General features: G+C 40.5%; 1 protein-coding gene across 1 annotated transcript; it reads left to right on the top strand.

The window, feature by feature from the left end:
* Positions 1-81: 81 nt before the first annotated feature.
* Positions 82-18,024, top strand: LOC113492095 (Fanconi anemia group I protein homolog). Its single transcript, XM_026869393.1, has 25 exons — positions 82-335; positions 407-517; positions 869-1,041; positions 1,356-1,523; positions 1,762-1,872; positions 2,231-2,361; positions 2,871-3,070; positions 3,565-3,692; positions 7,984-8,198; positions 8,625-8,829; positions 9,249-9,425; positions 9,664-9,767; positions 9,982-10,139; positions 10,597-10,776; positions 11,214-11,402; positions 11,766-11,986; positions 12,244-12,423; positions 13,670-13,809; positions 14,051-14,247; positions 14,614-14,769; positions 15,413-15,611; positions 16,048-16,237; positions 16,567-16,759; positions 17,173-17,287; positions 17,844-18,024. Exons 1-25 carry the CDS (start codon positions 237-239, stop codon positions 17,969-17,971), a joined length of 4,068 nt encoding a protein of 1,355 aa, XP_026725194.1. The 5' UTR covers positions 82-236; the 3' UTR covers positions 17,972-18,024.
* The last annotated feature ends 445 nt before the right edge of the window (positions 18,025-18,469 follow it).

Here is an 18,469-nt window from a genome sequence, read left to right as displayed (position 1 = left end):
CTTGTTAGGTCAAATTAAATTAAAGGGTAAAGAAAAATAAAGAGCAAAATGTTTTTTTTTTCTTTGAAATGCAGCATTTAAACTTCAAAATATAGCAGGACAGTTGGCAACTTTAAGACCGAAAACTGCCGAAAAGTACTTGTCACTTGATAATCTGTTGTTTTCTGTGATGGGTTTATTTTGGCGGGTGTACATATAATTGTAAACAAAATATTTCATCAGACGATTATCAGATAATGGATCCAAGTAAAGTGTTTAACAAATTAAAAGAGCTTGGGCATGTACACAGTAAACGTGAAGAACTACGTGAATTTTGTAAACTTAAAACAGAACAGGTGATTGCTGAAAAATTTGAATCTAAATTGTTGTCAAACAAGTTTTAACATGTTTATTGAAATTGTTTCAGATATTAAAGTTCTTACCGCGGCGTATTTTAAATAGTGATGGCTGTGACGTCTTAGACTGTATTTTAAATGGATTTCCCGAAAATGGAACAGCGGCGAAAGTCAAAGTTAAGGTACACAACCAATACACAACCTTTGAAAATTAAATCCCACTAACTTAACACAAAAAGATTTTTTTTAATACATTTATTTCCTACTAAAATGTACTTCTGTTAAAACCATCTCAATAAGAAAAACCCTGTAAAGTGTACATAGAATATGACAAGATGTCCTATGTTCATAACGTCAACATAGTACTTTGCCAGCCTTTTGGGCACACTCTCAGCCGGCAGCGATGCCGATGAATTTTTTGATTGATTGATATTTGAACTTGTAAATATTTAACTCTGTAAAATTGTAAATAATCTAATGAAAAGCAAATAAAAATATTACATAGTGCTTACGTTCTATTTATACATTTCCAGATCGTGGAGATTGTCCTCCAAACCATGCGGAAAGAGAATACGTCTCTTACTCACTGCAGTGATGTGACCAGCAGGCTGTGTCTGGAGCTACCGAGGCTGCCTGTAGAGGACTTAGTGCGATGGTGCAATGATAGCATACAGTCAATTGTGGATGATAGCGATGTTAATATGATGTTAGTATTATTAAGTAGTGGTTATACCCTTTAGACGCTCATGACTATTATGGTTATATAATTTTCTAATAATTAATCTTAAAATTTTCGTTTGCTAACCAAGGATGCCATCCTGTGATGTAGAGATGATAATTATATACTTATAAAGGGGAAAAGTTTATCAACTACAAGGAAATACATGATTGATGATTAAAAAAAAAAATTGGTTGGTGAGATTAGGATACATGCCACACACAATATCCAAAAAAATCTCATAATATTTTATCTGCCTCTGAATAGGTTTTAAATTTGGTTCTTAATTTCAAAATTCCCAGTTGGCGCGACGTGCTTCCGGAATGCATGAATGCGATTACATCACAAGACACCATCAAACACTGTGGCTCCGAGCTAAGTAGTACGGAGTACAAGGAGCAGTGTGTCCACACGCTGTGTCAGTGTCGCTGGAAAGAGGGGCAGCTTGTACAGCTTGCTGCTATGTTCAAGTAAGTTTATAAGCTGCTATTTAGTTTAATAAGTGTTTTGTACTTTGATCACGACACCATGAGACATTCAATTGTTTTGAAGTGTGTGGAATGATGGAAGCAGCTTCACAGCAAGCAGAAAAACAGAAGTACAATATTTCTTCATTGTTACATTATGAATATATATCATAAATAAATAATGAACTAACTATTCATGAATTGACTCAAATCATATGATTTTATTTGTACTTGTTTACAGGGACATGCAGTTATCTAAGAATGACCACAGGCAGGTGGTCAACAAGATATGTTCATATATAATAGATACCCCACCCGACACACTGCCTCCTCTAGTCCATCAGTTGTTAAAGTAAGTTTATATTAATTCGTTTTAAGATTTTCCTATAAATCTTATCTAAAAAAGAAAAGATTTGAAAGATACCTTTACAATGTCGTTTTAAAACACAAAATAAGTAAAGAGGTCATACACATATATCAGTGTGATATTTGACCTGAACTTGACTGTCATTTACCCACATTGTGAGTTTATACCCATCCCACTACAGCCGCGCTGATCTTAGGGCCTGTGCAAAATTATGGTTGGGAGTGGAGTATTTAAATTGCTAGAAGTACGATAAATATTCTTACGCCTTGGCCTTTGTCTGGGAGGTTAAAACCTTTTCAAACCAAAATATTGTGATTATACTGATTAGCCTCTAATGTTGCAGACTATGCAAGACGTACAATTTGGACACAGTACTGTCTTACCTGAGCTTCTACTTCAGCACTCGGCTGTACAGCAAGCTGGAGCCGCCGCCGCAAGACTCCGAGTCAACCACCATCGATATTGATGATATAGGTACATAACGATATCTATAGCTAGTAAATATGCAGCCTAAAAGCATACTTATTTAATACTTTATGGCTATTATTATAATATTTCGTTCTACTTCCACACGTATATTTTTTTTTTATACTTACACTAAGGTTTGTATGCCCTGTATCTTGTAAGAATAAAACCGGACACGTTCGATTCAGACTCACTGAGGGTTCCGTACAAAAAAGCTAAAGAAAATTAAAAACCTTTAAAAAATTAAAAATTAAAAGCTAAAAGAAAGAAAAGCATTTTTTACACTCACTAACATATTTATGACCACAACACGCGTTCTTTATTTTTAATTTAGCAAAATTTTTAACAGTTTGTGAAATTAAACTGTCTAGCTATCACCGTTCATGAGATGCACGTTCAGCGAACCTTCAGTCGCCTAGTTAATTTAAAAGTTGTCTTGAAACATACAGCACCCTTGGACATCATATTTTGTAACTTTGTGTGTACATAAATACTACACTGCACTGTTCCTGCCCCAGTCCCGCACAGCTCGGCAGAGCTAAGCCGCTGCCTGTCGACGTGCCTGTTCCACACGTCGCGCGGCGCGGCCGACCCCGCGCAGGTCCGCCGGCACGTGAGGCTGTGGCCGCGCACGCAGCTGCTGCGGGCGCCCTTCATCATAGACCTGGCGCTCGCCATGTCGGATAAGGGCGCTGACTTCAGATCTGTGTGTTTAGATGTAAGTTTCATGTGATTATGACTCAAGTCGTTTAATTCGCAGTTTTGGGCGTTGTCTTATTATGCGTTTATGCAATTTCATTAATTTTATAAGTGCTTATTATTTAAGGTTTTTGGCACATAACGATGCCTGGAATGGGTTTGTCTAGAAATACCTACTTATTTTCCATCTTACAAAAAATATCGCTAACAAGTTTTTCTTTTTGCGTAAACAAAAAAAAGTTGATTACAGTATGCTCAAATCAAGCGTGATGTCACTTGTATTTTCGTCACTTTAGTCAGCCCCCATTTCCATACGTCACCACTCTTCATAGCCTTTGATATGATTAATCATCGTCAAGATTTATTGATTTGGGAAAAATACTTTTCAAACCTAAAGGACTTATTAGATTATTTCAGTAATTTACCATATTGTAAAAAATCACAGACTTAAGCCAAAATTACTTCATCCGTAAAAAAAAAACAGCAAGTCTTACAATATCCAACATTACACAGGTAATAAGATCGGCGATAGAGCAGCGCGCTATGGATGACTTGAGATCACGAGAGTCAGCGTGGGTACGCTCTGTGATACCACCTGATGTCAACGTGGTCAGCGTGCTCAAACTTATTACTACTGAAAGGTAAGCAATAATAATAATAAAACTTTTTTGTGATGGCCTGATAACATCTATAAAAGATGATTAAAGCTGCATCCGTTTCAGGTGGTTTGGCTTTGGCACTTGCGCTGATGGCTAACAAGGCCTATACGGGAGCGACATCGCCGGTCGCAACGTCCGCAGACAAATTGAGTTCCTGGTGATGTTGGAGGTTGTGCCATTCGTTGGTGACGTAGATCGCGTTTTTTGGAGAGCAGATCGAACCAGGCACTGTCATGCGCGACCAGTCCATCAGATAATTTTTTCCTCCAACTATCACGGTCATCAGAGACTTTTTCCCAGATGTTCGGGTCGATTTTAAACGATACCATGTCGCGTTTAACGCTATCTTTAAATCGCAACAATGGCCGCCCAACTGGTCGCTTGGCATCTAATATTTGACCGAGGAGAGTTTGTCTTGGCAAACGAGAAGGCTCCATCCGTTGCACATGCCCTAGCCAGCGCAATCTTCTTTGTTTAAGGAGTGCGGTTATGCTAGGTATGCACGAGATACTAAGCACCTTCTCGTTTGTTACTCGATCCTTCCAAGAAATATCCAATATGCGCCGGAGACAACGCATATGGAAGTTGTTTAATCTCCGCTCCTGTTTAGCATACGATGTCCAGGTCTCCGCGCCATACAAGAGTATGGACAAGATGCATGTCTGGTAGATAATAATCTTAGTCTTAACTGTTAGATATGTGTTGTGCCAAACTCTTGCGCTCAGTTTGCCGAACATCGTAGAGGCCTTGCCTATGCGGCTGTTTATTTCGGCGTCCAAGCAAAGGTTATTTGTGACTGTGGATCCCAGGTAGCAGAAATTTTCAACAACCTCCAGTGGTGAACCATCCAATGAGATTGTGGGTATCTCAGTAATCCCCTGCGTCATAATTACCGTCTTTCTTTCGTTGATTGACATAGAGAATTGCTTACAAGCTTTATTAAACTTATCCAGCATTTCCTGAAGTTGCGATGGGCTTGAAGCAACAAATGCTGCATCATCCGCAAACAGTAAGCTGTCAACGATAATATCCTGGCGATGTTTTTTGGATTTAAGGAGCGAAATATTGAAGAGCTTACCATCCACCCTGGTGTGAAGGTGTATGCCTTGTTGATTATCTCCGAACGCAACTTTGAGGAGTACAGAGAAAAATATACCGAACAGTGTTGGTGCTAGTACACAACCCTGCCGGACCCCTCTTCTCATGTCAAACGGGTCGGATGTAATGCCCTTATAAACAACAGAGGCTTTCATGTCTTCATGGAAAAGCCTTATTAGGTTTAACAGCTTCGGTGGACAGCCAATCCTCTGCAGTACAGCGTATAGCCCCTCCCTGCTCACAGTATCGAATGCCTTGTTTAGGTCAACAAAGGCTGTTAGCAGAGGTGTTCTCTGTTCCCTACACTTTTCCTGAAGTTGCCGGAATGTAAATATCATGTCTGTGGTAGATCTTTGTGCGCGGAAGCCACACTGAGATTCAGGATATACTCGATCAGCTAGCAATTGTAACTTGGAAAGGATCATACGACCAAGTAGTTTGCCAGCTATACTGAGTAAGGAAATTCCGCGGTATGAGTTGCAGTTGCCGCGGTCACCCTTTCCTTTGTACAATGTGATGATGTTTGCATCGCGCATATCCTGAGGGATGTATTCTTCATTCCAGCATTTTACAAAAAAAGTTATAGAGTATTGGGGCCACACAACGCACCTTGATAATTTCAGCTAGAACACCGTCACTTCCCGGACTTTTACCACGCTTTAGCTGGTTGATAGCGGTAATAAAGTGCTCAACTGTAGGTACAGCGTCGAGCTCGGTGCAAACAGGTAACTCGGGGAACATTTGAACTGCTTCATGCTCTACACCAATGGGTTGAGAGTAGAGATTTGAGTAGTGCTCTACCCATCTATGAAGCTGCCGATCCGCATCTAAGATGCAAGAGCCGTCAGCCTCCTTTAGGGGAGCTGTTTTGTTTGGTAAAGGACCCAGCGCTTTCTTAATACCCGAGTATACACCAGAAAAGTTGCCAGTTGAAGCATGACTCTGAATACTTTTACAAAGTTCCAACCAGTAAGAATTGGCACAAAAGCGCACATTGCGTTGGAGGTCTGCTTTGGCTTTAGACAATTCGCCGCGTGTCGTACTTGTCGGATTCTGTCGATAGTTCAGTGACGCCTGACGTTTTACATCCAGAAATGGTTGAAGATGGTCGATATTTTCTTGGAACCAGTCATATTTTGATGTAGGTTTGTAGCCGAAAGCTTTTGCCGCAGTTTCCGTGAGAATAGATTTTATTTTAACCCATTCGTCGCTGGCTGACATGTCAGGATCCCAAGAAGCTGATTCTTCTTTAATTAGCTGCTGGTAAGAAGCTATCTCATCTTTGGATGTTGCCGTTGGTACTTTCAATTTTTTACGACCTATAGATCGCGACGAATGTATCTTTTTGGGGCAAAAAGATGCCGTGGTGACGACGAGTGAGTGGTCGGTATCACAATCTGCGCTATGGAATGTTCGAGTGTGCAGAATGTCCCCCAAGTTCTTCTTTCTAGTCAATATAGTGTCCAACTGATGCCAGTGTTTTGAGCGAGGATGTTTCCAGGACACTTTGTGCATAAACTTTCCTTTAAAGTAAGTATTGGTTACACAGAGCAGATTCTGCGAACAGAATTCTAAGAGACGTTGTCCGTTCTCATTTAATGTCCCTACACCGTGACTACCCATGCAATCTGGCCAGGATGCATGCGATTGACCCACACGTGCATTAAAATCCCCCAGGATAATTAGGCGATCCCCTGACCGAACCCTACTTAGAGTTTCACATAATTGGTCGTAAAAAAGGTCTTTGGATTCGGGAGAAGATTTTAAAATCGGTGCATAAGCGGATATTAAGGTGACAAAGCCGCTGCTTGTGCTTAAACGACACGTCATAATGCGTTCCGACACTCCTCGAGGATCGTCTATTGCACTGAGTAGGTCATTCCTTACAGCAAATCCTACTCCATGTTGGCGACTTTCTGAAGATTTCTTTCCTTTCCAGTAGAACGTGTAGTTGGTCTCACGTAACGAACCTTCATCAGGTAATCTGGTTTCTTGAAGAGCTGCTACAGCTATGTTGAGTCTCCAAAGTTCTGCGTCTATTACCGCAGTTTTGCGCAGATGTTGAGTGCAATCAGAGCTTCCAGAGGTGTCCGGGAAGCCTGTCCTCATAGTACGGACATTCCATGTACCAAAGCGCATGGATTCACGTTTCGGAGTTTTTTTATTATTGTGATTTCTTTTTGCCGCAGGTGAAATCGTTAACGGCACCGACACTCTAGTTATACTAGTGCTTCCCACACCCAAGGGAAACAGGCCAGCACCGAGACGGACAAGTACCTTACTGGCCGGGGGCTGCCCGGCTTGAAGCGGGCGGTAACTAGTCAATGGGCCTTCGATGGACCCTCCCACTGTCGAGAGTGACCCCTGGCGTCCGCGCTTACGTCTATCTGCTTGGACTTATAACCGGTCACTGCCACTCCCCGTGTTGTTTTCCACACAGCATAGCTGTAGTGGGTGAAGTGACCTCTCCACGGATGCTGCATCGCCTGGGATGCAATTAAGATAGTGCAGGCTTTCCCAAGACCTACACCACTCTCTCGGCGTCTCCGACTGGATCCACAGGAACGACGAGTCGTTACGTGCGGAGTCGGATTCGCTGCAGGTGCTTTCGGCTCCACCACCACCGGGTTTATTTCGAGTTGACCGTCTCTGTGGGGAAAGGATTGGAATGCTTGAGGAGATGGAAAGGATGGGAGGGATAGCAGGGATAGGGTCAGGGACACTAAAGTCACGGAAAGGACAGGATTGTGACTCTAGTAGCTCGAGCAGTCCGGGGTCGCATACCCGTAGTGGCTTTAGACAGTTATCGGAAAGATAGCCGCCAAATCCACCCTCTGGACGGAATAATAATAAAACTATACAAGAAGAAAAACATGTTAAAATTAAACTTTATGCACAGCATGTAGGGTGCAAAATTGATTGCAGTGCCGTTTTTTCAATGTTCAAAGGGCAAACTATTCTAATCCAGAGATCGATCGACAAAGGATTACTGATCATAGTATAACAGAAAGTTTTTAATGTAAAAAGGAAGGAACAAAATCAAGCAAGCTCTCCCTTGTATTCCAACTTTGATGATAATCTGCTAATCTATGTCACTAAACTAAAGCAACTTACCTTCGCTTCGGATCTGTAGCGGGCATTACAAGAATTTAACCTTTACCGTTTTATATTCCAGTGCCAACCACAGACAGCTAACAGTGGTGGGTCTAATCAACCTAGCATTCTTATTACTCTCGGTGAATCGACTGAAGCCAGTGGCCCCTACTTGCTGGTCGCACGGTAAGCTGATACTAGTCCGGCTGTGCAAGGCCCAGCCCGAGACAGCGGGACACATACTGAGCCAGCTCGCGGATAAACTGTGTGGAGATGCGTCACAGAAACAGTATGCAGGTATGTTTTGGTTCTAGTAACCTCTTTTCTTTCGGAAACTTATTGAAAAACAGACAAAAAATGATTTTGAGACACTATTTGGTAAGTAAATATGAATAAAATTTGAATCTATATCATGAATGAAGAAATAACGAAAAAAAAACTGTTTATAATATTGTTTAAAAAACCTTATAAACAACAGTAACTTTTTTGTCAAAATTGGGGAAAAGTGACAGCTTTTTCACATTAAACGAAAAATAAAAAAAATGGTTCGTCCAGTCCGAAGTTCCAAGGTAACAAACATTAAAAAAAGCAGAAGAATCCTCCTTGAAGTTGAAAGTATGTTATTAGTTTGAAACCTTCAAGCACTTTTTACATTAATTTATCCTAATAATCTTGAAAGTTAACAAAGAAATCGCTACCAACCACATCTCCTTTTCCCACCAGACTGCTTATACATACTATGCAAGTTGACCCCGGTGTCAGTAGAGCGTTGCTCAGCCCTAAGCTCCATAGTGGAGGGCTGCCAGGCGTCCGGCGCGGACTACTCGGCGGCCGCGGCGGTACTCGACGCCGTACACCCGCTGCTTAACTTCAGTACTAGGACTAGAGATACACTGGTCATGGTGTGCAGGAAGGGATTGTATTCTAGGTAACAAATGTATTTTTATATACAGATTATTTTTTACGCTTAAACTGATCCCTATAACTTATTACTTAAGGTCTATCTTATGAACTATCTAAGCTAGAACGATGAAATTTCGACAGATGATGTGTTGCTTCTATTACAAGAACAAAAATAGCGATTTTTATTTTTTGTGTCAATTTTTATTGCTATGAACCCTCAGTGCGCGCTGTTGATACTGGCTGAATATTGAAAGTTGATTGATACAATTTTCGTTTTACCCCTTATTTTTAACCTTAAACATCGCTTTATCTTCCAGCGGGAGCTAGTATACGCTTCAGCCTTTACTTTTTGCTGAATACAGGACGCTTTTGCTATTCATCTCAATAATTCCTCAACCCTTTTCGACAAAAAATGTGTTTGTTAAGATGTTCTCGCCCCCGCAGAGACTCCCAGCACCGCTGCGTGGCGCTGTCGGGCTTGCTGTCGCTGCTGCGCCACGTGCGCGTGAGCGGCGCGCCCGGCGCCAGCCACACCGACCAGTCCCACAGCGACCAGTTCAGCGCGCACTCCTACCTCACGCAGCTCACCGTGGACCTGCATGCCACGCAACAGGGGAATGTGTGAGTCAACATCAAAATCAAAACTCATTTATTCTAATTAGGCTACTAAGTATAGTTACCGGCAAGCTGACCTTCACCTGCGCAGAAGTGATTTTTTGAGTCCCTTTTGCGGTATGAAGTGAGACGCGGGGCGGACTAAAGTGTAGTGATTGGCCCGTAGCGCATCGCGTCATAGCCGTCATGAGTGATTCGTTCTTTGATGCAGTTTCATGCCCTCAAGACGTTTTTTTTATCGCAGGGTAACATCGCGAGTTCGTAACGAAGCGATGTGTATGGAAGTAGTGTCCATACTGCGGCGGTGTCTCGTGCAAGACGCGCTCGTCAAACAACTGCTTTATACACGTAAGTTAAGATAAGACTTCATCATTACCGTTTTTTTTTCCTTCATTAGGGGACCCAACCTCCTTTATTTATCCAGTTTATGCTCAGATGTAGTTTTTGTCGCTCATATAATAACGATTTTATAATTTTTAGGGTTTGTATTTTTGGAATAGTTGGTACCTACTTCTGACATTTTTTGCACAATATTTGAAGAAATTAAATAATTATTTTCTAGAAATATACGACTGCGCAAAAGACAAACCGTCTTTACATGAATCGATCCTGGAACTTCTGTATGAGCATTTGAGCAAGTATTTACCCGACGGGGATGGGGTTGCCACTTTACTCTTCAATAAGTGTGTGCAGATGAGTGGTGCTGGCGCCATATTAGTTGTAAGTATTCATTTCTTATTTCACTTTACTATCTTACCAGTTTTCAATGTCTCATTGTTTTAATATTTATGTCTAATACACTTGCTATAAGCGCGTTTTTTTTACCCTTCAACTCTATCTGCAACCACTTGACTTACGCATGAACTTTCATTTGTGTGTTTATGTAGCCGCTTGGAGAAAAAAGAGTTTTATTGCCTCATGTACCGTAGTTTAAGCCGTATTTTTTTGCAAAGCAATAACAACCAAAAAAATAATGTGTGTAAAAATAAAGTAGCTTCTTTTTTTTCTTATTCACTCTATTAATTTATAGAATACACACAAAATAATTAAAAAAAAACACATCGTTAAAAAAATATGCTGTACCAGGGTGCTGCTTATTTCTAAAGAAATATCTACCAGCAGACCAGTAGACCTGCCTGAAGTGTTTGAGATTATGTATGTATATTTAAATCACCAGGAACCGATAGCCCGCCTCCTGTACTCAGTCGCTCAGTTCCTCCAAGCTACGGAGGAGGAGGATCTCGAAGACATCCTGTCCAGCCAGCCCGCGGAGTCCGGACACGCCTTCTTGAAGAACAAGCTCTCTGCTATCATGACGAAGTTGTGTGGAAGTGATAGTTTTGGGAATATTGATATGGTCAGTGTAAAATGATTCACGTTTTTTGTTTAAAACCCTGTTGGGCTTAACCTTTTTTGTGTCATTGGATCTGGTCTTGTTTAATTTTATCTTGTTTATGCTGGACCCGACAACATTTGCAATTAAATTCAATTAAATAATTCAATCACCAGACAGGAACTTAACCTGTTACTCCAGAAAATACGGCCACTAAGCTACCGAGATTAGTTGGTAAATCGACTGGCAGGTCATTAACAAATATGTAATTTGATTTTGTTCAATGAATCGTGACACGACTTATGGCGGATGAAATCATTTCTTAAATGAAGCTTTGGGTGTTTTTATGTTTGTTTATTAATAGGACGTATATATATATATTTGGATATCCATCCTCAAAATGACTAACAAATAAGACCACGATTTTTCGTTACATCTACCAAAAGCGTAATATATTACAGGAGGATCCTGGCCTATCAGACTTGACGCCTGAATCGAAAGCTAAGTGTCTGAAGGTGCAACAGATACTGCAGTGTTACGAAGCTCTCATCGCTCACCAGATAATGCAGTGGAACCAGAACAGTACGAACGCAGCCAACATCGTTCACAAGCTGTTTAAAGCGTGCAATGAACTGTTGGAACAGACGAAGGTAGTTCACGTCGCATACAGTTTTTTTTACCTGTTTACCGTGCACCTGGAGTCTATAGTGTAACGTTTTGAAAGTGCCTGTAAAACGGTCTACCTGAAATAAAAAAATTATATTGATTTCCTGTTTCAAGTTATAAAGGCTAAAGATTAGTTAAGAACCGTTGAATGCTGTTCTGACCTGAATATCTTCTTTCTACCTCTCCTAAGAAAAATAATATTGGCCCATTTAAATTGCAGTCATCAATATCCTGGCCTAAATGACAGCTAAAGCTAGTATTCAATCCAACTTGCAAAATGTCGAAATCTTAATTACAGCTTTAGTTTCCATAGAATTATTATTATTACTTCAGGCAGTATTTTTTAGGTGTTACCAAAATCAAGCAAGAAAGGCAATAAGACTCTTAATGAGACACGAGAGACGGTAAAGTCGCAAAAGTCGCAAAAAACGCAAAAGTCGCAGAAGGAGAAAGGGAAAGCTCCAGTCAAACTGGGTAATCTAGTCAAAGATAAGGCGGGACCGTTTAAACAACTGCCTTGCCTGTGGGACCTGAAGTTCTGTTTGAGAATCGTTGAGTTGTTGTACAGGTAAATAAAACATATACATATGTGCTTAAAGGAGTTATTCTTTAGCTTTGAGCTGCTGTGGAAACTGCCAGAAAGTCGTATCTGTCCTCTAAAACTTTGACTTTTTACGTCGGATTAAAAAATTTGAGAGTTTTCTATGGAAAAAGTAGTACAAATGAAATCGAAAATAGGCGTTTCGACACCTTTGCAGGTATCATGGTCACGGGAAGACTTCTTCATCCTTTGTATATTGCAATAACAAATTGTTCGTTGCCCAGTGAATTCGTCCCCTGGAGCTCCCTGGATCAGCGCAACCATATCCGCGGTCGCCGCGACTTCCACATCTGGTCGCTGAAGAACGTGCAGTCCGTGTTGCTCGGGGACCGCCTCGACAAGAAGGCAGTAGCCACGCACGTCGTCGGCATAGCTGCGGTTATCTACAATAGATGTGTTTGTAGGTAAGCAGTATGTACAAAAATTTAAGATATATATTAATAACTGACTGAAAAACTTCGTGCCGCTTAGTTACCTAAAGGGGCAAAAATATGAAAATATTAACATAAATGACGTCACCATTGTAGCGCCACGCTATATATACAAACAGAGTTTCACTTTTGCCTAGTCTCATCATCATCCTAGCCTTTACCAACTATGTTGGGTTTGGCTTCCAGTCAAACCAGATGCAGGTAAGTATTAGTTGTTTTATAAGGATCGTCTTCCTATCTGACTTCCTTAACACAGTTAACTGGGCAACATGTTATCCGATAGTAAGACTGGTTTTTAGACTTTTCTGCTGCAGGGTCATCTGACTGTTAGTCTGTCTGCTTTATCTTCTATCCGTCAGTATCACTACATAGTATAAAACAAAGTCACTTTTTCTGTCATCATGTTGTATGTCCCTATGAACGCTTAAATCTTTAAAACTACGCAACGGATTTTGATGCGGTTTTCAACAATAGATAGAGCAATTCTTGAGGAAGGTTTTAGTGTATAATAAGTTTATAGGTTTTGTGTAAACTGACAATATTACAACGATATTAGTTAAACATGTCGGAAAAAATTAAGCCATTCGAGAGCTTTCCTCGAGAACGCTGCCAAAACCTTTTGAGTTACAACAAAACTATGTATGGCGGGTTTGTACCTCTTTAATAAATCTACAAAAAAGTCCGCGGTGGTATATGTCTATCTTCCAAGGATAACCCACAATAACCATTTTTATGTGTTTTCTTAATACAGTAAAATTATGGGTTATTTACGAACCTATTTTTAACAATACAGTATTAATCCTTATCCAAATAAATAAGTTAGATATATTATACATGTAATATAGAACAAAATTGCCTTTTACACTACACCAAAAAAGTGAATAGGTAATGAGTTATCGTAATATTAAAATCTCCGCGCGAGAAATTAAAAATCGATGAAACGTAGCGAAGATATCGTTGGCATCTATATACTAATATACTTATACTAATATATAAAGCTGAAGAGTTTGTTTGTTTGAACGCGCTAATCTCAGGAACTACTGGTTCAAATTGAAAAAATATTTTTGTGTTGAATAGACCATTCATCGAGAGAGGTTTTAGGCTATATATCATCACGCTGCGACCAATAGGAGCGAAGAAAAAGTCATAACTTATATCTTCTAACCACGCAGACGAAGTCGCGGGCAACAGCTAGTACAATTATATTTTGTTGTTACAGGTTTCAAGATATGTGTGATTTCGACGATCAAACGACTCTTAGTTGTTTGGAAGTTTTCAAGACCTGTCTGACATTAATGTTCTCACCTAAGTATTCGTTGAAGATGGATGCAGTGTTGTCTACCTGTCTTGTTACTGTCAGTGAGTAAACATCAGAGATTAAGGGAAATTAAGTGCTAAATATTGCTTAGGGCCACATGTTGCTTATGCACAAAACATTAATATCGCGAAATGTATATTTCTCATTATGATTTCGCTGAAGGATTCCTCCAAAACATCGTTTTCTGAAGATATATGTATATAATCTTAATAAAAACTGATTTATCGTAAAACACTATAACGACCTTGAAATCTTATATACCTTTCTTTTCTTTCCCCGTAGCTGAAGGCAGAGCGCCAACCGGACCAGAATGCATAGCAACCATCTTAGAATCGATCCACAGTGCACTCCTACACATAGAGGACGAGAGCGTGCCGGACGAAAGAGATCTGATCGTTAAGAAACAGCTGGCGGTACTCATACAGATAGCGACACTGTTGCTAGAAACGCCCATCGCTACGTGCCCGCAGAAGACTAGCGTAAGTGGACTTTATGTATTGTGTAATAAAGACTGTTGTCGGCTGTGTATTTTATGGAATGATGCTAGAGAATTAAAAATAGTTCGTGGGTCATACAGACGCTTGTCCTGCGCGAGGAACCAATCCGCGGCGCGTATTGCCGGTTTTTGTCGGTTAACTTCAACACAGATGTGCGCTAAAAACAGTTTCTGAAAAATCCTGTGTTATAGAAAAAAAATAGTAAAAAATGTATTTCCCTTTTACTGGTTCTGGTAGAATTACGCTCTAATCCTCTCATTTCCTTTCTTGATGATTAATTACCTAAATACGATCCTTCCAGTTTTCTACTATCTGTTTTATTTACAATTTACTTCGCCAATATCACAGATACTAGTGAAGTTCGAAGACTACATCCGCACTAGCAAGCAAGACTGTCTCTCGCTAATAGGTCCGCTACTGACTGCATTCTGCAGCGAGCAACAAGAAGCGCCACTTCTAGACGAACTACTTGCGAAACTGTCGTGTGCTCTCGGCAGGATTGATGTAAGTTAAAATGAACTTTATGGTATTGCTGGAGAATACATTTTGATTTGTGGTGAGGAGAAATAATCTCTGACTCTAGGCAAAATTTTCGTCAAATTCTCGTGAGCTTGTGTTACGACTAATGGGATTCAATTTGAACCCTAAATTGATCCCCGTAGAATACATTTAGCTTTGTGTTGTGGTTTTATGCTTTGCTTTTGCTGTTAACAATTTAACGTAGGTATAGTTACCGGCACGGATCTTGAGCGCTTGGTGGAAAAGTGGGATCGCTTTGCGTATCCAAAAATAAAACGCTAATCATTTGTGCGTACTCGTCGTCTTGAAGTGCATGCAACTTCAGCAAAGAACGAATTTCAACCAATCACGAGTGACGGCTATGACGCAATGCGCTGCGGGCCAATCACTGCACTTTAGTTCGCCCCGCGCCCCACTTATACCGCAAAAGGAAACCAAAAAATCACTTCAGATGAAGGTCAGCGCTCAAGATCCGTGCTGGTAACTATAATTGTTACTGAACTGAATACCTTCCAATTAGATACAATAACTAGCAAGGTATTTTTAAACCTTTTTGTGGACGGTTTTACGACCCTGTAAACATTTACAACGACTTGGTGTGCCTAATCTTCAATTGATACGTCTCTAGGAGGAAGACACATCAGCAGGCGAGGACACCGCCACGTTCCCCGCTATCGAGGCGCGCAGCGGGCACGGCGTGCTGGGCGCGCTGTGCGGGGCGCTGGCGCGGCGCGGGCGCGCGGCCGAGCAGCTGCTGGGCCGCGCGCGGGACCTGGCCGCCGCCAGCCGGCCCGCCGCGCACTCCGCGCAGCTGAGGATCGAGAAAGGTAGCACGCGTACATCTATATGTGATTACTTGCATGAACTGTGACTTAAAAACTACTTGCTATCAGTTTTTAAGTCGTCAAAGCCTATGATTTTAAATACATAATATATTATGTTCTAATATATAAAATTCCCGTGTCACGATGTTAGCTACCATACTCCTCCGAAACGGCTTAACCGATTTTTTTTACCAAATTTTATATGCGTATCTAGTAGGCCTGACATCGACTAACATCCATTTTTCATACCTCTAAGTGTTAAGGATTGCTCACACTAAAAAGATATATTTTATTTTTGGAAGACATTGTCTGTTATTTTTTTTTATAATGTGGCATTAAAAATACATACAACTAGGCAAAATAACGTTTGCTGGTAGTATACTATATAAACTTAACTTTACAGGTCGATTACAAAAATAAACTTGTTCCTTGTCCCCAGAACTGACGGAGTTGTACAAGTCCCTGGTAGTGCAGCTGTGCCAGCTAACGTCGTGGACGCTGTCCTGCTGCAAGCTGCGCTGCTGCGCGGGCGCAGGCTCCGAGCGAGTGCTGGGCGCCGCCGTCAGGCTGTACGCGCTGCTGGCCGCGCTCGCCAGGCAGCTACAGGTCGGACTGGCGCAGACAGTGAGGTGGGCAAGTATAGCGTGACGAATGGAAAGGTGATACAGAAGCTTTATTCTTGAAGCAAAACTTCTAATACGGGTCCTAACAAGTTTGCGTTATACTATTAACGCTATCGAGACTAGGGGGGTGGATATGTAAGCAAAGATGCGATAAAATGTTCAACACTCCTTGGGGGGGGGGGGGGTAGAAAGAGAAAGGGTTGAATTCATTTCCACGATACGAAATTTCACTTCTTCCGCATCCATGTTTTTATTACAATCGTCTCCAGCCCTAAGGAATTTAATCCTTGTGTCGCGGGGTTTGCAAATTCTCATGCAAATTGTACTGTTCCCAGGTTCGAGCGCCTTCTCAAACTAAGCGGCAAGAAGCTATCGACAGTGACAGACAACTTGATAACATACTTAGAGGCGTCGCAACAACAGCACAACGCAACCAAAGTGTTGCGGGAGACTAAACTAATACCGCGACTCGTGTTGGAGGCCGAGACGTTCAGCAAGCAAGTCATCTTGCTGGCTAATAAGGGGAATGTAAGAATTTTACATAACACCTATTTAAGTTTAAGGTTACTTAAGTTTTGAGCTTGGTTGCTCGAAACTACTCCGCAGTCAGCTCATGTTTAAGGATTGGTACGATTAAGGGGGAAATCCAGTCAGGCAATCCCGATAAATACGCGAGAGCAAACCATAAATAAGTTAACGAGAATTCTTGCATTCTGCATGCTCATAAACTTGTTATGTATTCGAAGCCATGGCTGACTTGTAGTGGCGTCGTTGTAACGTCAGTTTTGCTCATGCTGGGTAAGCGGTTCATCCGTACAAGGAAGTGAGTTCTTACTAAAAGTAACTCACTGGTTTCAAGGATTTCGGACGTTTCTAATAGTAACGCCTGCTATATAAAAAGTAAATGAACCAAAGGTAATAAATTCTGTATTGTTTTACAGTTGAATTACCAACAGTACTTATCGTTGGGAACTGCAAGAGATTTCAGAATCAAAGCGCCGGTGTTACAAGAAGTCCTCAACGCCCGAGAACAAGCTGACGAGACTAGGGAAGAAGGTAATGTATACTTTATTTATTAACTTGTTAGCACCCCCAGACGACTAACGGCTTGATTTAATTACGTAGCTTTTCGTTAGACTCGATCGTAAGATAGTTCAAATAAAATTGAAATATATGTACCGTGTTGAAAGTCTTCAAGCTTTTAAGGCTTATTATTCAATATTTGCAGCTGGTTCAGTTCCGATGCCGCAATAAATACATTTTTATATTATTTATGTTCTTTTCCAATTATATCTAATACAAGATACGTGGATTTTTTCTATTAATATGAAGCAAAACAACTTAAAAGAAAATAATAATACACCATCTCCATACTAACACCACCTATTGTCTTAGTTGTACACTTTCTCATAATGACGATGTCATTCATACTCTATTAGTTTACAACAGATGGCGTTAGCAAGTCTGATTTAAACTCAACTGCATAATAGAGCCTAAGGCTGGTTATTGACGGAGAACGGCTATATTTGCTGCGACTTTAAGCGATTTCCTAAATTTCGAGTTTAATTTCGGCTTATTCTACGGTCTTAATTAATTATTCTTTTTGTTCCAGACGTGGATATTAATGACGCTACAACAGAAATCATTCCGCCGGTAGACGATGACAACGATAATGAGGAGGAGATTGAAGAAGACAGCGACGAAGAAGCTTCTAGAAGGAAACGGAGAAGAGTCTCTTAATGTTATTAATTATCTATTACGTTTTAAATAAATATTTTTATTCAAAAGCTTTAGTTGATATTTCATTTATTTAAAAACCTGTGTCGGTATTTAGGATTAAATATATGCAAAGCCTATACCTTTCATTTGGATAGTAAAGGCTGTTAGTAACAATATAAGAACTGTTTTAAAGAGAAAACGTACGGGATTCTCTCACAATGAAATTACAATAAAAACGGTATTTTGTTTATAAATTTTAGCAAAGAGTTTGAGTCATCCTCAATTTTTTTTGTTCACACCGTCAAATTCATGACTGTAACAAACGTTGGGTAATCTCTATCTTTATTTTTTTTAGTAATACTAATTACGGACTCTCACCCTGTAGGTACCCTAAAGATGATCAACTGTATCTGTAGCTGTACCTAGCTACATCTTATCAAAATTACACAAAGCTTTAAAAGTTCTAAGTGCCTCCAAAGTCCGTACCGTGTCATATGCAAAGTCTATCCTATCGTAGAG

This window comes from Trichoplusia ni, chromosome 3, assembly GCF_003590095.1.
Source record: "Trichoplusia ni isolate ovarian cell line Hi5 chromosome 3, tn1, whole genome shotgun sequence".
NCBI classification, from domain to species: Eukaryota; Metazoa; Arthropoda; class Insecta; order Lepidoptera; family Noctuidae; genus Trichoplusia; species Trichoplusia ni.
This window is presented reverse-complemented; position numbering and strand designations above follow the sequence as displayed.

Bases quoted from the DNA above. Each gene is read 5' to 3' on its own strand.
- LOC113492095 (XM_026869393.1), top strand. From the start codon at position 237: ATGGATCCAAGTAAAGTGTTTAACAAATTAAAAGAGCTTGGGCATGTA. The intron at 10,140-10,596 runs GTAAGTATTCAT...TTAAATCACCAG, and splicing joins GTGCTGGCGCCATATTAGTT to GAACCGATAGCCCGCCTCCT. The intron at 11,403-11,765 runs GTAGTTCACGTC...AGTATTTTTTAG, and splicing joins AACTGTTGGAACAGACGAAG to GTGTTACCAAAATCAAGCAA.